Source organism: Neolamprologus multifasciatus, chromosome 8, assembly GCF_963576455.1.
Source record: "Neolamprologus multifasciatus chromosome 8, fNeoMul1.2, whole genome shotgun sequence".
Lineage (NCBI taxonomy): Eukaryota > Metazoa > Chordata > Actinopteri > Cichliformes > Cichlidae > Neolamprologus > Neolamprologus multifasciatus.
Window position 1 is genome coordinate 3,682,367 of NC_140446.1, and position 23,945 is coordinate 3,706,311.

The following is a 23,945-nucleotide window of genomic DNA, read 5'->3' on the forward strand; positions in this document are numbered from 1 at the left end:
AGTAGTCCAAGGAACCCCCCCCCCCCCCCCGTCTTTTTCTTTTTCTTTTATGAGTCTGTTTGTTGTTTTTTTCTGTTTGTTTTTTTCTGTTTGTTTTTTGGTTTATTTGGGCTGCCAATTATTTGTTGTTTTAAGGGTTAGGGTGGGAACAAGATTGAAATTGTGGAATATTCTGAAGCATTTTGTGTTATTGTATACATTGTATTGGAACCTTTGTCTAATAAAAAGACCTTTGAAAGAAAAGAGTGTTCAAACTGCAACGTACTACTGGGACCACAGGTATTGTATTCTCTCTTTATTTATTTATTTATTTATTTTAGATGGAACTGAGCTGGTGTTCTGTGTTTAGTTATCAGTCTGTTTGTTTTTGTTTGTTTTTATTTATTTATTTATTTTTAGTTCTAAATTGTACACTTTATTATGTTATGTAATTATGTACTATTTGTGAAAACAGAAAAACTAATAAAAAAATATATTAAAAAAAACCCCAAAAAACCCAACTAAATAGTAAACTATTTTTCCCATTAGTTCACATTAAATATAAAATAGTGGAGGACACTGTTAAACTTGTAGGATCCAGGCTCACAACACAATGAGCTTCAAAGAGATTTGGAATTGCTTGTTAATATTCAGGATAGAGACATGAGTACACAGGTCAAAGCAGCAGGAACAGAGGCCAACTGGAACTTCATGAATATTAATTAAAGGACAATAAGACTCATGAATATTAATCTGCGTGTCTGCATAACATGAAAATGGACAAACACAGTATTTTGGCAGTGTTAGCACCTGAACTGTGACCTGTAACTACAGTTCTGTACGTGGGGAGATTTCATGATTATCAGTGTTCGTAAGAAACATTTGATTGTAAAGTCGTGTTAGTGAGTGTTTACACCATCACACGCTGGCTTTTCTAGAAAACTACATTAGTAGTAGCACATAAATATTACAGGGAGTTTATCTGCTGTATTTCATGGCACTAAAATAAATTTTAAAAATCTGGTTTGTGGCCACAAAATATTTGCAATTACAGTGACGCAATTATGATGATACGAAGCTTTAAAAACAAAGTGTTTCAGCTTCATTTAGATTCACGTCTCAGCACTTTTCCTTCTGCAAAACAAATAAGTGTAAAAATGAATTTGTAAGGGACCACTTTCAGAGGGAGATTACTTCAGCTAATCCAGTCGCATCCTGTAAACAAAGATATGGTAAATGGTAAATGGCCTGTATTTGTATAGCGCTTTACTAGTCCCTAAGGACCCCAAAGCGCTTTACATATCCAGTCATCCACACATTCACACACTGGGGATGGCAGCTACATTGCAGCCACAGCCACCCTGGGGCGCACTGACAGAGGCGAGGCTGCCGGACACTGGCGCCACCGGGCCCTCTGGCCATCACCAGTAGGCGGCAGGTGAAGTGTCTTGCCCAAGGACACAACGACCGAGACTGTCCAAGCCGGGGCTCGAACCGGCAACCTTCCGATTACAAGGCGAACTCCCAACTCTTGAGCCACGATCGCCCCATATGTGTTAATGTCTCGCTGGGCTGCAGCAGAGGTGAAGCAACAGCGCTGGAAAGTGCAGCGAAGCCTGGCAGGTGTTTGAAACCTTTGTCCTTTGAATTTGTTGCAGTTTAAAGTTAAAAGCACCGACAGACACAGAGCTGCTCACCAGCGGAGCGGTGGGGCATCATTTGCATATAGCAGTAAAATTAAAAAAACGATTATCTTAACTAAGTGGTTAATTTCATTAACCAGTCATCGGTACAGACGTTCCACTAACGCATCCAAATCAGTTCCAATACAAAGATCAGCATGAATGCTCCCCCAGTTGTTGTAATACAGTTTAATATCCAGAAATTCATGAAAAAGAGGATTTATGACATTTAGCAGTTAGAAGTCAGCAGGAAGTCTCGGCAGGTCGCTAGTTAACATCTGAAAATGATGCCGCATGCTCTGAATTAATTCTAAAAAGAAACTCAAAGGTAAAGCACGACGATGGACATAATCAACGATGTAAAAATAAACACGAGCGCTGTGTGGAGGATTGGTGACAAGGAAATAAAAGAAAGAAAGAAAAGCACCTGGACTTCTTTAGAAGCTTCTTCACTTCTAAGAGCAACTGGTGGAGAATCCCAGGTTTTGTGTCCCTAAGAGGGTCGTGGACCCACTATGGATCCTCTGCCTAATCACACGATTAGTTTATCACAGATTAACAAACATCTCTTTGGACTGTGCGAGGAAGTCGCAGAAAACATGCAAACTCCACACAAGAGCTCAGGAGAGCAGATTCAAACAAACAACTTTTGTGCTACGAGACAATGGTGCCAACAGTCCCTCAGTGCAAGTTGGAACATAGCATGTTTGACATATAATAATTATCTATGTGGCATAAAGCTACAGAGATATGGTCGGGCTAATATAAACAGATTATCAGATTATCATTAAACTGTTATCAATAACAGGTTAATGTTCCTGGTGGGCAGCAACGAACGGCAGGGAGACGAAATAAACATCAAACTTCAGCTGAGAGAATGTCTGACAACAGTTATTAATATGTTCATCCATGGTTTGGATGACTACACTAAAATCTTAGCCAGCCCAAGAGTGATTCTGGACTGTGGTGTGCACCGTGTGATTAAAATACCTTAAAGGTGCACTGCACATGAATAGTGCTGCTAGAAAGATGGACAGAAAGACAGCTGGAAACTTCTGGGGGTCTCATTTCATGTTGATAAAACAATATAAACAGCGCACTAAAGCAATGAGAGCCTCATCCAGCGCAGGACACGACTGCATCTGCAAACGAGGTCAAAACATCATCACTTAACAAGCAAACAGGATCAAAGACTGAAACACAGAGACGTAGCACAAAAGGTGAAAGGTCGAGGAGTTAAACACTCCGGGGGTTAGGGAAGGGCTTCCCGATCAGTAACGGCAGATGTAGTTTATGTCCTCTAGTCTCGTTAAATGAGAGGATTTTAAAGGGTCGAACATTCAAAGAACAAACAAAACATCACAGATTTGGTCATGACAGCATTTACTTTTTAGCTCAGTGAGCGTCTCTCCCAGCATCCTCAGCTCTTTGCTCTTCTGCTCCACGTCCTGCTCCGTCACGAGCCCGTGATTCACGGACGAGTTCCTCTGGAGCTCCTCCACAGACTTCTCCAGGTCGCTGTGAAGGACAGAGGCTCGTATCACTCAGTGCTGCTGACTCGGCCCAGTTTTTACCATCATGGAGAATTTTTTTCCCCCAATATTTCACTTTGATTAATATAAATGTCCTTCTTTCATTCAATAAAGTAATCAATAAGATTGACATTTCAGATTTATAGCACTGCTGGATGAGCATCTTTTTCTCCTCTCACTAAAAAATTAGAGACATTTGTAAATGTCTTTTATTTTGAAAGTGTAACTGTTCACACCTGAATTCACTGTGGATGCCCTGCAAATGTTAAAACTGAGTGTAAGACTTTATTCATGTAATGGACTACTACTGGTTTCCAAAACATTTACAAAATAGTCCCATAATTGTGCTTGTTGCCAGCACCATCGTTTAGCAGATGACTGCAATGGGTTTTTTTTCTGGTTTGATTTTGATGTGAAGCTTAAACCAGAAAAAATGAACTTCAGCTAAACATAGCAGGAAACACTGTCTACACTTTGCGTAAACAACTGGAAACATCATGAATCGTTCACCTCACCGAGACCACCTGACTGTTTGCTGTGCTTGTTACTTAACTCTTTAAGACCTACCATAGAACCAAGTCCACCAGAGCTTATATTATATTTTTACATGCTGTGGAGCCATTTTTGGGAGCATTTCAAGTTGCTATACATCAATACAACCATTACAGCCCATATTTTAATAATATGTATGCATTAAGTGCATAGTAATTACATAAATTGCAAAAAAGTGCAATAAACTACAAAAAAATTGAAAATCGTTTTTGTTTTTTTAACATATATTTCTAGTTAGAGAAATTTAAGAGGCTTATCCCTCAAAACTGTAAATACAAAAAAGTTGCACAAAATAGTTTCCCACCACAGGAAATTTATTTTGAGTGTCTTCATAGTTTTATTTTTGAAATGCACCAATTTTTATATACTGCAGGAAATACGAAAATAAATATTATACTGCAGATTTGCAAAAAAGCAGCATATGCATCAAAATAAACTATTTCCAGCAGTGCAATATGAGTCCTAAGCATCCCAGAAACCACACAAAGTCAAACATAACTTTTAAAAACACTAGTATAGGCTGATGGGGCCCTGAAGGTAAAAAACTACATTTCCGAGAAAATGACGTCACTTCCGGTTTCGGGCAGGTCATGGCGGACATACGATAGTTTGCGCTGATGATATAGTCCAACGTAGGAAGTGTTACAAACAGCTGATCAGATCGGCAAAGCGTGTTTCTGGAATATTATGTTTTTGTTGCTACAAGTGCTTTTTATGCAGTTTTTGCAAAGCTATATGTGGAAGGAAACCGTGACCGAGGACAAGCTGATGGCATAAGATGTAAGTACAACTCCTCCGGTTTCATATGCAAAACAAATTTTTGCACTAGCTTACGTGGTTGCAGAGCTACCGGGATTTAAAAATAGTTATGCAAAACAGAGCGTGCCCGCTCTGACCAGCTTTAAAGGGTTAAGATCAAACTCACTGCAGCTGTTGGATGAGCAGCTCCTCCTGGTTTAGGTATTTGAGCCTCTCCTCCTCCACTAGGAGGCGCTGTCTCTGAAGCGGGTCCTCCTGGGTGCGCATGGCATCCAGCATCATGAGGCTCAGTTCAGACTCCGTCTGTCTCAGCAGGGCGAGCACCGAGTCCTGGTTCTCCAGCTGGGAAACAGAGTCACAGCTTAAAACTTGAACTGGTTTCCATCCACACTATTGCCTGAGTGCACGCACCCAAATATTCAAACTGCATTTGTGAGTTCATGAGGTAAATGTACTGAAGTTAAAACTTACTCTCCTGAGGGAACAAACAACATCTGGTGTGTTGGTCTGTTTGCAAAAAGAGCTCCTGCTCTGTTAGAGGAAAACTCCCCAATAATCCTTTATCTTAATCGAGGGACTCAACTCTAACAGTGCTGCAAGCTGCACATGTTACATATTCCCCTTTGAGGCTACCGCACATAGATAAAACCCTCTTAACTCAAGGGTTACACGGCTCTTTTAAATAAAGTGCAATAATATGAAACATGGATCAAAAAGTAGTTCTTAAAGGATTCTATAAGTTCTACATTTTAAACAATATAAAATAATAAATGATGAAAATAAATGTATATTATTCTTCTAATCTTTGTGAACTCGTTTCACTTTAGTTCTTTTCTAAAAAATCTGCTTTTCCTCTGCTGCTGCAGAGCCGAGGAAGTGAAACAGAGAGCAAAGGAGCGAAGCAGGTAGAGCTGATCAACGCTATTCAATGTATTGTACATTAATATTAATATTTGATACAAGCTTGCACAACCTTGCTGACAAAAAAGCTGACATCACGGGAGGGGAAAAGTGTGGCTGACACGCTAGTTTGCATATTTGAAAATAGTTTTCAGTCAAAATTGTCTGTTTACAACGATGGGGAAGTGATCTTGGCCAACGGATTGCAGATGAGACTTGGCATAAGATAATCAATAGAATTTCTTCGTCATCTATTTGCCTTAAACATGTGGTGATTCAGTTCAAAGTGGTTCACCGTCTCCATTGGTCTAAAACTAGACTGAGCAAAATCAAGGATGGGTTTGACTCCACATGTGACCGGTGCAAACGAGAGCCTGCTTCCATATTTCACATGTTCTGGGCATGTCCAAAACTGGGTAGCTTTTGGAAAAGCATATTTGAAACCATGTCCAACATATTTGGTGTTCCAATTGCACCCTGCCCGTTTATAGCTATTTTTGGGGTGACGCCTTATGATGCCAGTCTTTCCAAATCACACTCTGATCTTCTGGCCTTTTGCACTCTTTTGGCCCGTAGAATGATGTTATTGAAATGGAAAGAGCCACTTCCACCTGTATATGGGCGATGGGTTAAGGATGTCATGTACTATACTCAGCTGGAAAAGATCCGCTACGCTGTAAAAGGTCCGGTTCAGAGGTTTTATGACACATGGCAACCTTTTCTTACTTACTTTGAAAGATTAAGTCCGGATACTATCGCTTAATGTGCGTGTGAGTGGTTTTTTTCCCAGGCTGTTGTTCATTTATTTTATTATTTACTTTGTATCTGTAATTTTATTTTATTTTATCTCTTCTTTCCTCTCTGGCTGGGTTTTAGTTACACTGTTTTGGATGGGTGGGGGGCAGGGGGGGCACGACTGTTTGTTACTATTGCCGTAATTGTTGTTGGAAGCAATTCTTTGTTCAATAAAAAGACCTTGATCAAAAAAAAATCGTCTGTTTACAAACCTGCATGTTGCGTAGCTGTGACAGCTGTTTGCGCAGGGCGTTGGTGTTCTGCTGCAGGCTTTGTAGGTGGAGCTGCATCTGCAGACGGGACACCGTCACAGGCTGGTTGGGCCCCGAGGGTGGAGGAGGCATCAGGGCCAGAGGAGCAGATGGTGTCAAAGCTGCCCGGCAGAAAGTGAGATTCATTTCAGGGAACTCGTTCATTCCTTGTCTTGGTATTTAGAGCTGATAGAAAATTGTCCCAGAGCACTGTTACCAAATCAAAGGCTTCAAATGAAATCATCTGCTGGTTGATGCATGAATGCAGAATATACTGGATGTTTGCACATTTGAAAACAGAAATCCAGGACAAGTTCTATCTGTGCTGCAGGTCAGAGGTGGAGATTACAGTCTTATGTAGACTCAACGGTGATAAACAGCATGGGGAGGCTTCGGGGACAAACAGGATCGGGAGTGAAAAACAGCAGTTCCGCTTAATCCGAGAGTCTCGTTATAGAGGCGTCTCCCAGACAGCCACAAAGTGTGAGTGTTTCTAAATGAGAAAATCCTCTTGAATGGCGATGAGTGCTACGTTCTGACACACGCATCATGCAGAACAAGACAAAGGGAAGTAACTGGAAGACAGTCAGTTAGTAACAGCGGAGGGGGGTGTAAGAGTTGCATTTCAAGGCTTCTTTTAAAACTAATTACAGCTGTCCACACCAAGACTGTAACACCTCAGTGCTGACACCTGTGCAGGTGAGGAAATGGTTCTGTGTATAACTGATTATGGGCACAGTTGCTGCAGCTCTGCAGCTCAACCAGAATCCAGCACAGCCTTCATCTTTCTGTAAGCTTTTAGCTGCCAGCACAGAGTCCACAGATAAGAGCTCAAGCAAATCGAACCATTACTGACTAACTTTAATCATTCAGTGAGACACGCAGATAGAAATCTGACAGGAGGAAAAAGGAGCAGCTGGAGTGAATGGGAGAAGTTAAAATATAAAAATCACAACTAAAACGACTCTTCAGAAGAGTCTAATTCAAGTCGCAAGGGACTCAGAACATCCAGACTTATCTGTAATTTGCGATGAAATAAGATATGAATTGAAATTGCAAAATATCATCTTTTTGGATCCTTAATAGGAAAAAAAGGAGGCTAAAACTGAACACTTTATGTGAAGAAATCAATGTTTCTAAAGATGTTTCCGCGTTTTTCTGACGCACAAACGTTCAAACATCAAACTCTTTTGGTCGCCTGCAAATTCATCCTTAGTTGAAAAGCTGAAGGGAAAAACTTTGACAAAGCAAAGAGTTTGTCGTGTCCAATTTAATGCAACTCAGCGATTTCTCACTCAAAAACACAGGAAACTATGGAGGACCAAAGCTGCCAAAATTACAATGCAATAAAGAAAAAAATAAATGGCTCAAATTAAAAACTGCGCATAATGTAAGGAATAATCCACTAAAGAAATATTTTTATTGTAGTTGATACATTATACCCACACACACATATCGTTTTTTCTATTTGATTCTGTTTTTTAAATATACATTTTATTTTTTTACAGACAATTTTACGAATCATTTAATTATAATTTTCCAGATTATTCCCTGGCTTCTTTCTTCATCTCTGTTTCCATGCAACATTTGAGCACAGCTGTCATTTGAAAAAGTGTCGTGAGGTTGAATTTGGATCCATCTGTTGTCTGATGGTAGAATGGATGACAGGAATTAAAATATTCTCTGAGACAATCATCATATCATCGGATAATTCAAAAGTCTGCCAGTGACAACTTAGTGAGCACGCGAGCTAAGGTTAGTCAGCTACTGCAACGAGTAATATGTCTGGATTATCATATAAATAGTATTTTAGGCGTGTGGGTAACATTAGGATTGACGACAGAAACATATTCGATTGATGGAGTGCAGCCCAAAGTCTTCTAAGAAAACCCTCCTAATGCCATTACGGCACCGCGAAGTGGCTCCCATGACGGTGCATTCAGAGACGCTGCACTTCATGCCTTATTTATAGTGTGTTAAAGTGTCTTATTAACCTGAAGAAGTCTGGCTCTTCTCTTATGACCACTACCATCAACAAAGCATTTTCTGAGAGAAGACACCTTATTCTGCCAGCTCAATAGATATTTTCTATTTTTCTAAGTCCTACAGGTGGGTTTGTGGGAAACTCCCAGTACATCTGCAGTTTCTCTCAGAGAGCCTGTCTGGTACCAACAACCTTACAACCTGTAAGGTTGAATTCAAAATCCTGCTCCTCACATACAAGGTCTTAAATAATCAGGCCCCATCTTATCTTAATGACCTTGTAGTACCATATCACCCTATTAGAGCACTTCGCTCTCGCTCTGCAGGCCTACTTGTTGTTCCTAGAGTATTTAAAAGTAGAATGGGAGGGAGAGCCTTCAGTTTTAAGGCCCCTCTTCTGTGGAACCAGCTTCCAGTTTGGATTCGGGAGACAGACACTATCTCTACTTTTAAGATTAGGCTTCAAACTTTCCTTTTTGCTAAAGCATATAGTTAGGGCTGGACCAGGTGACCCTGAATCCTCCCTTAGTTATGCTGCAATAGACGTAGGCTGCCGGGGGATTCCCATGATGCATTGAGTTTTTCCTTTCCAGTCACCTTTCTCACTCACTATGTATTAACAGACCTCTCTGTATTGAATCATATCTGTTATTAACCTCTGTCTCTCTTCCACAGCATGTCTTTATCCTGTCTTCCTTCTCTCACCCCAACCAATCACAGCAGATGGCCCCGCCCCTCCCTGAGCCTGGTTCTGCCGGAGTTTCTTCCTGTTAAAAGGGAGTTTTTCCTTCCCACTGTCGCCAAAGTGCTTGCTCATAGGGGCTCATATGATTGTTGGGTTTTTCTCTGTATCTATGAAGCGCCTTGAGGCGACTTTTGTTGTGATTTGGCGCTATATAAATAAAATTGAATTGAATTGAATTGAATTGAATTGAACCTTCAGAGTCACTTAAATTACCTGATGATTAGTTTGAACTTCAGGTTGTTCCATGTGACCATATGTACATCCCTAAATGAGTTCCTGCCACATGATTGGCTGATATTTTGCCCTAATGAGCAGCTGTCCCTAAAAAAGTGACTGATGATTGTATATTTAACATTTGCTTTGTATAATACAAACTAACAGGGGGCAGTTACCCAGCTGGCTATTACTTAGCTACTCAATGTGCTTGGCAGTGTTGGGCAAGTTACTTTGAAAAAGAAAATTAATTATAGTTACTTTTCCTTCCACATTTCACCTTTAAAAACTATTTACTTTGCCTTGTTTGGTATCATTCTTTTCAGCACAACCTCACGTGTCTGAATTTACAGTTATGTTTTCATTTTGACAAACTGTATTAACACAACTGATCTAAAATCAGACAAAAAAAACATAAAATCCGAGTAGAAAAAGTTATATTTTTTACTGTAACAACCACAAACATGTTTAATGAATCATATTTCATAACTTTAAATGCAAATATAAATTGACAATTTTAAAATGATATGCACAAGTTTTGCAAACAACATCACAGCCTGATACCTGCAGGTCTGACAGCAGCAGGTGTATCACTTCTGTTTCTACCTGGAGACAGCAGTCGCCTCATTGTTCTGACACACAACACAAAACTATCCACAACACTACATAGTGAATTTTTGCACCAATATGAAAGGGCGGGGTTTGTTTTGTCATAAGCAGAGTGCTTGCTAGCGCTGTCCTTAGACAGTAAACGTGACGAAACTATTCAGGAAAAACGCCGCGCATATATTGTTTATCATGACTCTGGTTTTACGTGGCCTATCAACACAATTTAAAAACTGGTATATATCACCTTGTTGCTTTGTCTTTAAGTGGTCATGTGATTGGCTTACCACGACTACTTTATTCTTCCTCAGTCAAACAGCAGCACTCGTGATTGTTTTGCCCCCTTAGCTCCAGGTGTTGTGCCAAAAAGTGATCGTGATTACTGAAAAAAGTCACTGGTGCTTGGCATCGGCAGTCTCATCACATCCGAGTTAAATTCATCAGTAAACTGATAGTCAGGTATAAAAGTCTCCTGAGGTTATGAAGAGCAAATAAAAAGGTGAACTAGCAAAAAAAACATGTTATGCAAATGCAAATAAAACAGAAATATCACATATTTTAAATGTGTTTCTGTGTATTTAATGGGATTTTTTTTTTTTAATTAAGCCAGTTTTATTTATTTGTTTATTTAAGCATTTCTAATTTTGGCAGTTTAGGCCCTCCATAGCACAAGGGGAAAGTGAAGGACACAAGGTGTCAGAGAGGCAGATCCTTCAAAATGACATGTATACATGTACTGGGAACTCATGGGACTCCAGATAAAAACAGGGAAGGGGTGAGACGGGGGGTAGCAGACACTTCAGGAACACATACAGTAGCTACCTTTCTTTTTTATAGTTCGTCCAGCTAAAACAAGAAGCATGGGCACCAGTTACAGAGCAGCAAAAGCCAGCGTGTACAGTACAGTACAGTATGAGGAAGCTTGCAGAATCAGCCATTACAATCACATATGAGGCTGCTTAAGAATTATGCAGAGAAAATGAAATAGCAGCAGCTCCGTGTGAGGAAAAGGAGCTAATTTATGTGGCTATCAAACAGGCAGCAGTGTGAAGCAGTGACAGGCAGTGATAGGAAATACTTTGTCTCCTTTTCTCTCTTTTTTGGTAGTGAGCACTTACTGTCAGTTCCTGAGCAGTCACTGGCTGACTCAATCTTCTCCCTGGAAGAGGCAAGTGTTAAAGTACTTACAGCCAGAACACACTATCGACTGAGCTACTGAGAAGCTATTGATATATGGTGGAAAATGTGTGAATGTAGTGTGCGTGCTGCTGTAGTCGGGATATTTCCCTCGCTCCTTCACTATTCCCTACATGATCTACTGTAGTGGGAAGATTGCTGTTTAACATAAATTTACATTTTTTCTTCCTCAGCTGAAGCAAAACACATATGAATTTTAAAGCTTTTTCCACATCATAACAACCAGAAAAAAGGCGGAAAACCAACAGAGATGATAAGGCCTGCAGTTATTTATTAAATATATGCATTTATTAAAAGGTTTCCCTGGTTTTTGGATGTTAAAATGAACACCCACAAGAGTGACTCAAAATAAATGTGGGAGGTTCAGGACAGGAATCCTGGCTGCTACAAACTAAAAGCATCAGTAGGGCTTCTCGCCTTTAACCTTACAGCCAGCAGCTTCATTTTCTATAATATGACATTGCAATAAAGTGCACAACACAGAATCAAAAACAGTTTCTCTTCAGTTTCATAAACAGGACTTGGATTGTAACCTGCTCTTCTTCTATTTTCCCACAGTGTTTAAATTTGTCTTGTGTTTTAATGATGTTGGGGTGCAGCAAATCTGAGGCTTCCAAATGCTATCCTGCTGAGTCTCTAATGCCTCCCACAAACACACACACACACCAAGAAACACATAACCAAAAAACAGCATCTGTCAGCATGTCTCTGGCTCCAGTAATACCAAATATATCCATCCATCCGATCTCATCTGTTAATACAAAATCCCTGAAAGACAAATTAAAGGACTTAATTAAGGATGCTCGGCTCCAACGTTTGGATCGAATATCAAGCCGATCCTACTCTGAGAGCTCGAGTGGGTATCGGTGGCCCGGGGGTGAACTGAATTAACTTCATCAGCACATCAGCAGTGCGCTGGCTGCTACAGCACGGAGGAAGCTCACAGCAAAAGGTCAGCAGTTTGGAGGTATTCAATGTTGGTGACAAACAGCTTTTCTCTGGATCTTTGCAAAGGTTTTTGACTTCACTGCAAACTCTGGTCAAACAATTCGACATAACCAAAACATGCAATGATAAGTCTTTCCGGGTTTCTCTCACAGCTTACTTAGAAAGTGCACTTTTGCATGCACACACAGCACTTTGCCTTAAATTGTTTTTATCAGTCATGGGAACACTGACTGATGCATGGCTGGAGTTTAGGAAGTATTGAGATCTCTAGTGGGGTTTTTTAAAATCCTGATTGTTTAACACAAGACCCCTGAAGAATGGAGGGGAAGTGTACTGGTACTGGTACTGACTTTCAGGAGCAGCAGGTGTTGGAAATGTGTGAGGACAGCAACACAAAGGTGAGGGGTGTAGTTGAAGCGACATGGATTCAAAGTGGGGATGGGATTACTTCAGGGATCAGCTGTTTTGCTGTGGTGATGGACAGGCTGATCAGTGAGGTCATGCAGGAGTCTCTGTGTACTACGATGTTTGCAGACATTTTTATCAGGTGGAAGAAAGCTTGGAGAGGTGGAGGCACGCTCTGGAGAGAAGAGGAATGAACGTCAGTAGAAGTAGGATAAAACCATGCGTGTGACTGAGAGCGAGACAGGTGTAACAATGAAACTATGAATATCAGAGGTTGTGAATAGGGCTGGGTATCGTCACTGATTTCTAGAATCGATTCAATTCTGATTCACAAGGTCCCGAATCGATTCGATTCACAATTCGATTTAATTCGATTCGATTCACTACGATTTGAATCTGGGAAATTTTGACAGTCAGAAATATTATAATTCAGATCAGTACATTTACATATTTTTGTATCTATAAAAAGGAAGCTGACACACCAAGACTTTATGAAAGGTGTGAGCGTCACAGCAGAGGCCTTTGTGTCAAAGTAGCTGAAGATAAAACACAGAAACACATGAAGGTGATTTTCCTGTTCTGGGATTTTATAAAAATATTCTGCAGTACATCAAAAACGAAAGAAAACCGTTAATCAACACATGAACGTTACCTCTGAAGTTACAGCGGTTTTATTAGAGACACGGCTAAACGTTTTGCATTTTGCATAATTTTAAAAAGTTTAAATTTGTTCAGTATTGAACGGCAGAAATTAGGTTTTCTTTTCGGAAGTAAGTAAAAGGAAAAAAACGTCGGCCGACAGCGCTGTAAACAACGGTAGACTTGTGCGTAACAAGCAAGCGAATAATGCAGAAAACAGTACAGAGAGAGAGAGGGAGAGCTGTCAACAGTAAAAGTCAGAGTGAATACATGACGATGTTTATGTGAAGCGTAGTTTGGATCTTCTTTTGCTGCTGGTTCGGTCAATATTGTTTGGAGAGACATCAAACTAACAGCTTTAGAATCAGCGCAAAAAGGGCGTGAACACAAAGCGCGGACCCGCCGACAGATCAGAACCAGCGGGTTGTGGCTTTCAGCTCCGCCCGTGAGAAAGGTGACATCTCACTGATTCTGATCCGCGTGTTGCGCTGTGTGTTTAAGTCTTTGTGCAGAATCTGTGTTCCTGCTCTCATTTACTGTCTTAGCTGTTTGGTGGTTGTTGAAATTTTGAGATTTCACCAGAGATTCTGGCGTTTCGGGCAAAATAAATTTATATTAAAAAATCGATTCAGGATTTTAATGAATCGATTTTACGTTATCCAAGCCAGAATCGATTTTAATCGATAAATCGATTATAAAAACCCACCCCTAGTTGTGAAGGTAGATGAGTTTAAAAAGCTGGGGTCAAACATCCAAAGCAAGTGCAAAAGAGAGGTGAAGAAGAGAGTGCAGGCGGGGAGGAGTGGGTGGAGGTGATTGTGAAGGGTGAGCTCAGGTTGAGCAGTTTGGAGACAAAGTTAGAGAGCAGAGGAGGGCTAGTGAATATGTTGGACGAAGGACGCTGATGATGGAGCTGCCAGGCAGGAGGAGAAGAGGCCTGAAAGGAGGTTCATGGGTGTGATGAAGAAGGACATGCAGAGGTTTGGTGTAGCAGAGGAGGATGATAGAGATCTGCTGTGGTGAGCCTTAAAGGGAGAATTCAAAGTTTTCCCCGAGGACACTTCAACATGCTGATTGGAAGAGCCAAGACTCAAACCCCTGACCCTCTGATGAAGAAGCATCCTGACATTCCCTCTCAGCCACAGCCTGCCGTGTAAAGCCTGTTAAAAAAGCCTTTATCACACTAACAATATGTTTCTGTTCACTTGATTAATATCTTACGAACTTCGATCACATAAAACTGAACGCTAAAGCTGCACGCTGCAAATCTCCCAGCAGTCTACAAATGTTGTAAATGTGATATTTTCTAACACATTATCAACTGAACGTAGGTCGTACTTCGTGTACTTTTCTGTATTTCCAAGTTTTCAGGGCAGTGTGTAATGAATGGATCTGTAAATGGGCTTTTGGATTAGCTCGAAAGAAGTGTAAGAACAAATCGTACACTAGGTAACAACTACAAAATGGATTTGTTCGCTTCAGACAAACGTGTGTCTGTGTTTGTGTGTATAAATGAAGTGTTTTCACAGGATTTCTATGTGTGTTTGTTGCGTGTGTGTGTGTTTGTGTCTTACGGGCTTTCTGCCTCAGGCGCTTTGCTCAGTACTCTCTGCAGCAGCCCGGTCAGGCTGGCTATCTGCTTCTCCATCGCCTCCATACGCTCCCTGGATTCAAAGATGCACAGAAATGGTGGCTAACAGATGTTTTATACACATTTTATATAAAACATAACTTAAACGGTTTCTCAGTTCTTAGTCCTCATTTAAAATGTAAAGTCAAGTGTAATTACTTTTGAGTTTTTTGTGTTATGAAATCAATGAAATTACCTCCTCACATAAAAATAAATCTACTTTTGTATAAACAGCAGCTATCAGGACTGAAAAAGCAAATAAGTGTCACGTGTCAATGGCTCATGAAGCTGGCTCCAAAGTGAATCATTTGCCACAGACTCTCGTGCTAAATGCTACAAAAATGGTTCTGACCTCTAAGTATAGTTTGCTACATTATAACAACTGCAATATGGATGCATTGTTTTAGCCCATTTGTATTTTAAGACTTGAAATTAGAGGCGTGGCCACTTTGAGCAACACTTGTGTCGTCACTGGGAGCTCTACACTAAACCAGAACATTTAAGAAGTGTGTGCTTTCCTTTTGTAATGTAAATGGTAAATGGCCTGTATTTGTATAGCGCTTTACTAGTCCCTAAGGACCCCAAAGTGCTTTACACATCCAGTCATCCACCCATTCACACACACATTCACACACTGGTGATGGCAGCTACATTGTAGCCACAGCCACCCTGGGGCGCACTGACAGAGGCGAGGCTGCCGGACACTGGCGCCACCGGGCCCTCTGACCACCACCAGTAGGCAACGGGTGAAGTGTCTTGCCCAAGGACACAACGACCGAGACTGTCCAAGCCGGGGCTCGAACCGGCAACCTTCCGATTACAAGGCGAACTCCCAACTCCCAGTAAATAAAATTCTAGTACTTCATTAGTTTATAAACTATCACTAAATAGCAGATATAGGTCTCTCTGCATTGCACTCGTACAGTTAAAGATGCAGCTTGCTAGCCATGCTAGCTGATGTTAGCAAACAAAATTATATCACCATCAAACTCTCATCACTTCAAAACAAACAAACATGGCAGTGGGCAATATGCCAAAATTGAGGCTTTAGAACAAAACTAAATATCTGCATGCATTTTTTTTAAAAACACATTGCCACCACTACATAACTATGATAGTAGCATCATTTTCATCTGTTTCAAGACTTCTCTTTTTTTAATATTGATCAGTTCTGCTAAACTGTACAATTTTTATAGTACTTGAGACTGATCATAACTGTTGGAGTACAATTTGTCTTCATATATATCTAATTTCTTGCTTGTGCGCTTGCTTAAAATGGTAAATAAGCAGATGTCCCTGAAGTCCTCATCTTTGCCTGTGATTCACCTGCCACCTCACGTGTTTCTCTATGTAAGCTTCTCAGGATCACTAATCTCTACCATAAGAATAAAGCACCTGTGGAGTGACTCATAAATTTGCACATGTGATAAACAGTACTGACAATCTCATATTAGAAGAGATGCAAGGTCACCAAGCTCTGAGCACAAACTGGTTGTTGGTAAGGTGCGAGTAATTTCTAGTTTTAATGGCAAAATGATCAAAATCACTCATGAAGTCTGTTATTATCATAGGAAAAAAAGGAGACATCCTCCACACATACACATATGAATTGCCAACAATTAATAAAAAATGATAAGTACCTGGTTTCTGTCTCATTCCCCAGCAGAGGTGAGCCGAAGCCTCCAGGTCCACCTCCATCCCCTCCAGCCAACAGGCACAGCTGCTCTGAGGTGAGACCCAGTCCTGGTCCCTGACCCCGGGCTTTGGGACTTTCCCCGAACACAGAAGAGGTCACAGAGTCTCTTCGCAAACTCTGTCTCCCTGGAGAACCCCGATTGGGCATGGTTGCTCCATAGGAATCTCTCATGTCAGGTATCTTCTGCGGGGAGGAGGGTGGAGGCACCCGCAACCCCATGGCCAACAGAGACGCAGCATAGGCATCGTTATAAAGAGGTCCTCCGGGCCTGTAGAGAGCGCTGTTTTCCATCAGTTCTCCTTGTAGTGCAGCTGCTGAATAGGAGGTGAGTGAACGCACTGATGCAGCACCTCCACCCCCCCCACCTCCACCACGGCGGTACAAGGAGCCGTACGGGTCGGCTCTTGCTGGCAAAGGAGAGTGAGGACCCCCTGCGAGGCTAAGCCGACTCGGATCTGGACCCAGAGTGTAGGGGTCTGCGTAAATCCCGCCCCCACCGCGATCATCCCCCCTCAGCAGCACCATGCTTCTGGATCCCCCCATCTCATCGTCGGGCTTCACGTCCCTGCGCTCAAGTATGGCACTGGAGGAGGCGCAGAAGGCCGGCTGGGGGTGGTGGGGCTGGTGGGGCTGGTGGAGCTGGGGCTGCTGGTGGGGAGAGGAGTGGTGGGACTGGGAGTGAGGGTGAGGCAGGGAGTGGGTGTGGTGGTGTGGCCCGGCATAGGAAGAAGGCCTTCCGCCGCTGTAAAGTAGACGAGCACGGGACGGCGAGCCTTGGGGAGGGGAAGCAGAGGAAGATGAATGCTGGGAAGACATCGGTGGGTTGCTCAGGCGGCGGTTGGGTGGAGAGTCCTGGGGTGCGTACACCATCTCCCTCTACAAACAAAGAACATAACTGTTATTCCTAGAGACATAGCACATGTCCATCGAGTACAGATCTGTACAGGGTGCTGGAAAGTTTGCCCACAAGTCAAAAGTTTAATTTGGGACGAACATCGTGGGCTTTGTTAAACATCTATTCTTTACACTCTCATGAAAATTCAAAGGCGTGTGGGAGTTTTTCCCAACAAGTCCACAAGTGGTTGTTAGACTTGCAGAAGGCTTTTGACTGATTCTTGGGGAATCCTTTTGGGGGTGCTTTAGGACCACTGCAAGTAAATTTAGTAGTCGATTCACTCTCACCTATTGCCATGAACTGAAAGTAGTCTCTAAAAGACTAAGATCAATGATATAAGTGGTGGGAATGACCTTCCTCCAAACAAGATCTAGAATTACAGAGACAGGGTGAGGAGGTCAGCAACTCAAGAGGGGTTTAGAGTAGACCTGCTGCTTTTTTGCATCAAAAGGAGTCATTTGAGGTTATTCACATATCTGACTAGAAGGCCTCCTTGAGGCATATCTAACTAAGAGGAGACCCCAGGGCAGACCCAGGATATACTAGAGACAATTATGTCAGTTGGTTTGCCTGAGAATGATTCAGCATCCCCCCCTAGATGAGCTGGAGGCGAGAAGGTCGGTCTGGGCATCTTTATTTAGACCGCTGCCTCAGTGAATCAGACCTGGATAACATTACAGTGATAAAAATCAAGGTCAACTCTTTTGGCCTGTGTAAATCTTAGCGGCTCCACTGTTTTTGTTCACAGTACATTTTGCTAAACAAGAATAATAATAATAATAACGGATTGGATTTTCAAGGCACCCAAAGCGCTTTACAATGCCACTATTCATTCACTCACTGGAGGCAGCTACGGTTGTAGCCACAGCTGCCCTGGGGCAGACTGACAGAAGCGAGGCTGCCATATCGCACCATCGGCCCCTCTGGCCAACACCAGTAGGGTAAAGTACGGTAAAGTGTCTTGCCCAAGGACACAACGACCAGGACAGAGAGCCCGGGGATCGAACCGGCGACCTTCCGGTTACAGATACGCTTCCCAACCCCCTGAGCCATGGTCGCCCCAACAAGTCAGCAACTGTGCTTTTAGATCATTAGCAAAATCACTGAATACTAAGATGTGTCCATAATATAGGCAATGTACATTAAGTGTTTGGATAGGGCTAAGAGGGATTTGTCACGCAGCTGAACCAAATGATCTATATTCATTTTTGTTCAAGCCACATGGGCGGCTCGCCAATGTTGACTCACCAACGAAAGAAAATGGTTTATTGGTAAATGACATTATGAGATTGAAGCCATTTATCCATTCTTACCCAGTCAAAGGGAAGAGATACCACGTCACATGTTGGGAGTCTGCATGTGTGAGGTGGTGTTACTGAACATGAACAGGCAAAACAGTCACAAACTCTTTGGTGGAAGTTGCTGAAATCTCACAGGTTGTTGGACAGATTGTGAGTGTTTGGTGTCGTCTGTTAACAGACTGAATCAGTGCTTTACTGATTTCATGTCCTTTCCCCATCTTATCTCTTGTCCACACTTCCAATCCCACAACAGCTGTCATGGGCCTGGAAGTGAGGTTTAAATAGAGAGCGATACTGAGGATGGTGTCCTAGCTGAATATCATTATAGTTATTAATAATTCGATGGAGCTCTGAGGTCTGAAACTACTTGTTCAAATCCAATAACGAGATTCTTTAGAAATATCATTAAAGTAACAGTTTAAAATTTAAAGTTATACTAAAAGTGCGATTTGTGGAGGAAAAAGGAATTTGATGTTGAGCCGGGGAGATTAAAATGTTCACATTCATGAATAATGAAACGCAGCAACCATAATGGACCTACAGGCCATGAAGATGCTATTATATTTATTATTTATTGCTTCTGTTAGGGTAACTTCATATAATAATCATGAATTCAAACTAAAGAAGTTTAGAACCTAAACTTGACTCTCTAATGATATTAATCAATTCATTCACAAAATATTCTTAATCTCGTGTTTTGCGCTTTTACACAGTCGATTCAATCAAACACAACACAGAAGATTAAATGTTATTTAGCTGCTGCAGGCCAATCAAATCATGTTATATATATGTTGTGGAGTATAGAGTAGAGTATTTAAAAGTAGAATGGGAGGCAGAGCCTTCAGTTTTCAGGCCCCTCTTCTGTGGAACCAGCTTCCAGTTTGGATTCAGGAGACAGACACTATCTCTACTTTTAAGATCAGGCTTCAAACTTTCCTTTTTGCTAAAGCATATAGTTAGGGCTGGACCAGGTGACCCTGAATCCTCCCTTAGTTATGCTGCAATAGATGTAGGCTGCCGGGGGATTCCCATGATGCATTGAGTTTTTCCTTTCCAGTCACCTTTCTCACTCACTATGTATTAACAGACCTCTCTGCATTGAATCATATCTGTTATTAACCTCTGTCTCTCTTCAACAGCATGTCTTTGTCCTGTTTTTCTTCTCTCGCCCCAACCAATCACAGCAGATGGCCCCGCCCCTCCCTGAGCCTGGTTCTGCCGGAGGTTTCTTCCTGTTAAAAGGGAGTTTTTCCTTCCCACTGTCGCCAAAGTGCTGCTCATAGGGGGTCATATGATTGTTGGGTTTTTCTCTGTATCTATGAAGCGCCTTGAGGCGACTTTTGTTGTGATTTGGCGCTATATAAATAAAATTGAATTGAATTGAGTTCAGCATTAAAATGAAGAAGACTTGATGATTATAGCACGTCATCACACTGTTATTATATAAAAGACATTACATATTCTGCAGCATGTCACCTCTCTTTTATCCACATCTCTCCAAATCTGTGGATGGGAAAAGGAGGTAACCTCTTGTCTGCATTTCAGAAGTTTTTGAGCCAGTTTTTTAAGCTAAAGCGATCTATTGATGGTAGGTGTTAGGGTAGATTTGGAAAAGGATCACACGCTGTATATGGTTTTATCTGCACCATCAGAAGAGCAGCGACTGAACGTCCGTGTCTGATTTCACTGGTGGCATTAATCACTTTGGGGAAGGGATACATTTTGTTCTCAGTGGGGTTGAACACAGTTGAGAGGCAGAGATTTCACAATGATACTAGAATGCTTTACCCATAACGTCTGTCAGTTTTTGACTTTTCAGAAATTCAACAATCAGCTTGACAACTAGCCATTTCTTTAAAAAAAAAGGGCAACTTACTGTAACAGTCAGTAGTTCATAGATGCCACTTCCTGATTGACAGGAAGGACTCTAAATTGCCCCTCTGAGTGCAGTTTAAGTTGCACTTGATGCTTTATTGACAGGCTGTGCATGAAGGGATAATCTTTTGGCATCAGACCCACATGTCAGATTGAAAGACAAAACAAAGCGGGGAGCGGAGGGTGTGAGCAAAAGCCGTGCTTCGAAGGCGACCAGACATAAGAGTAATAGATACGGCAAAGAAGCACAAAAGAAGACAACGCTGTAATTGCTCGTGACGCACAGAGCTATCTCTCCTGCAGATGATGCAAATTGAAAAGCCAATATTTCCACATAATAACCCTCGGGTCTTTTCTAACAACACCCGGTGGACAGCCTCGCAGCACTCTGGGGCCATCATCTTCCATCTTGTATCTTAGCAACAGCCTCGTATCGACACCATCCTTTAAGCGCGCCGAAGACGCGCAGACATTTCATTCCACCTCCTAAAGTCGCAAGACGCCTATCGCAGGTGCGCTCCTGAAAGCTTCATCCCACTGTGCCATTCAAAACTGCCCGTTCTCCCGCTGTGGGAAATCTACCAATCAATCTCCTCTTCATTCTGTCCTCCAGTCGCACAGTCCGGCTTCAGTAATCCTCGTCATGCTTCTGTGGCCTGCAATCAGGGAGTGATCTTTGGCTATGCTGGCAAGAGTTCAATAAGCTCGCACATACACACACACGTCCTCGTCCTCACCTTGACAATGCACCTCACACACATCCAGCTCAAGGTAAGCCTGCTGGTTTGATAAGACTGTAAAACGCTACGAAGATTTCAGAGCTGAAGACGGGGAACAATCCCTTGGGAACAGCTGACCTCCAGCGCATTAGCGGGCAGCTGCAAATCACGCACGCAGGCAGACAGTAAACCAATCGCGTGCACACACGCAAACAAAAAGCCCCGGGATGTTTCACAGACAGCAAACCGAAACACCGAAATGTGTCAGAAAACACGCCGCTGCCGACGGCGCTCGCCTCGCTTCAGCTGTTAAATACGTAGATTCGTTTTACACAGCGTGTGCGCTGCATATGTCTGCCTTCCTGTAATGTAATTTATCTAGTTCATCATTTGCTTTATCCTATAAAAGGAGCGTTCTCTAAAACTTTAAATTGCAGATCCTCATTTCCATAATCACACTGTAATTAGGAGGCAACAAAATGCATTCGGGGTTTTGTGCCGAAAATGCCGAAGCTGCGAAAAGTGAATGACGTGCAAAGGTTTGCTTTGCTCCTGCTGTAACGAAATGCATGAAGCATTAGTAATCATGCTAATGAAGCAGATGCCACATTTATGTTGCCAGAAACTGATTGATGTGTTAAAATAAATCCCACTGTGGCTGCTGGACAGGAGGATGTGATTTACAGGCGGCTGATCATCAGCTCTGATAACGATGGGTTGATAAGCACATTTTAATACACCAGTAGTTTTATAGCACAATGAAAACTGAGACCTCTCTGAGTGACCGAGGGACACTTTGGTTAATGACTTGTGATTGACCAGTCATTAACACAAACCCTAACCAAGCATCATCCTCCTTTATTACTCAAACATTGATCAAAATTTACAAAATGAACTTCACATTTCATTACTGAATCTCAGTCTTCGTCCTGTCTTCCTCCCCTCGCAGAAGGCTGCACGTCCCAAGCTTCTGCCAGAGGTTTCTTCCTACAAAAAGGGAGTTTTTCCTTCCCAACGTCTCCAAAATACTTGCTTATGCTTGAATCTAGTGACTGATTCCATAAACTCATCAGGAAAAAAAAGGACATTCGAAGGACTTCTTCACAATCAGAACTTATTTTGCCACCAGATGAGTCTGCTCCTACTGAAGGATTCAGGTATCAAAGTTTCACCTTTCAAACCTGTAAGGTATGTTCATCTTTTATACTCTGGAAGATCTAAAAATGAGTCAGGCTGAATTAAGCACGGTGGCACGGTGGTTAGCACTGTTGCCGCACAGCAAGAAGGTCCTGAGTTCAATTCCACCATCAGGCCGGGGTCTTTCTGTGTGGAGTTTGCATGTTCTCCCCGTGTTTGCGTGGGTTCCCTCCGGGTACTCTGGCTTCCTCCCACTGTCCAAAGACATGCAGCTTGTGGGGATAGGTTAATTGGATAATCCAAATTGTCACTAGGTGTGAATGTGAGTGTGAATGGTTGTCTGTCCCTGTGTGTTGGCCATGCGACAGACTGGCGACCTGTCCAGGGTGTACCCCGCCTCTCGCCCTATGACAGCTGAGATAGGCTCCAGCGCCCCCCGCGACCCTGAAAAGGATCAGCGGAAGCGAATGGATGGATGGATGGCTAAATTAATCGCTCCAAAGAGATATCTGTGCATAGATGTTCATTATCTTTGGATAAAGGACAAGATTTTCAAGTACTGAAAGCATTATGCTTTCAATTTGTAGTCTAACGGCTATTAATAGTGTTTAGTGTAAAAAAAAATGGCTATTGTTCGGGAAGATTTTAGCTTTTTAAATCCATTAAACTTGTGGACACAACAGGAAGTGTCCCCCCAGATAACTGCTGGCCACCCAGAAAGCCTTGAAAGAAAGCATCAAGAGGCCAAGCCAGCAGACTAGATGATGGGTTCCCAGACTGATCCCCTCAGAATCCCAGAAATTCCCTAAATCTTGAAATGTTAACAGTTCTGACTGAATGATTGATTGACTATGTCTGTGAAGGTTCTCAGTCATCCAGGTCATCGTAGTCAAAGGAGCTTGCAAAGAAAAGCGTCTGGACTTCTTTAAGTTGCTTGAAGACGTTTCACCTTCATCCGAGAAGCTTCTTCAGTTCTAAGGTCAAATGGTGGGGAGTCCCAGATATAAACCTAGTGGGAGTGTCCCCCCACAGAGGGACAAAAGGACCCCCTGATGATCCTCTAATCGCCTGAGCCAAGGTGTGAAACTGGGTGTGGGTCCCAATCAGCCAGAGTTTCAGGTGAGTTCATTGTGAAACCTGGCCCCACCTTATCATGCGAATTCCTGAGGTCAGATGACCCAGGATGTGAGTGGACGTTAAGGCGTCTGGGAAGGGAACTCAAAACTGGATTATAGATGGCAGAGAGTTGGTGTCGTAAACCACCGCCTCTGTTCAAAGATGGTCGCTCACAGTGGACATAGATGCTTCTTTCACTCCTCTTTCAAACCATCTGTCCTCTCTGTCCAAAATGTGAACATTGGCATCCTCGAAAGAGTGACCTTTGACCTTAAGATGCAGATGGACAGCTGAGTCTTGTCCTGTGGAGGTGGCTCTTCTGTGTTGTGCCATGCGCTTGTGAAGTGGCTGTTTGGTCTCTCCGATGTAGAGGTCTGGGCATTCCTCGCT

At 42.3% G+C, this 23,945-nt stretch overlaps 1 protein-coding gene across 8 annotated transcripts in view; it reads right to left on the reverse strand.

Annotated features, from left to right (window-relative positions):
* The window catches only part of srcin1b (SRC kinase signaling inhibitor 1b), a 176,440-nt gene that overhangs the window by 23,128 nt on the left and 129,367 nt on the right, over positions 1–23,945 (reverse strand). For 7 of the 8 annotated variants that reach the window (XM_085169910.1, XM_085169913.1, XM_085169914.1 and 4 more), the window contains 7 exons: positions 16,457–17,388; positions 14,761–14,850; positions 11,116–11,156; positions 10,820–10,843; positions 6,412–6,572; positions 4,671–4,846; positions 3,049–3,179 (listed from right to left, as the gene is read on the reverse strand). In XM_085169910.1, coding sequence (XP_085026036.1) covers positions 3,049–3,179; positions 4,671–4,846; positions 6,412–6,572; positions 10,820–10,843; positions 11,116–11,156; positions 14,761–14,850; positions 16,457–17,388 — 1,555 coding nt within the window. The remainder of the gene's footprint in view (positions 1–3,048; positions 3,180–4,670; positions 4,847–6,411; positions 6,573–10,819; positions 10,844–11,115; positions 11,157–14,760; positions 14,851–16,456; positions 17,389–23,945) is intronic. The other variant, XM_085169911.1, reaches the window with a different exon arrangement.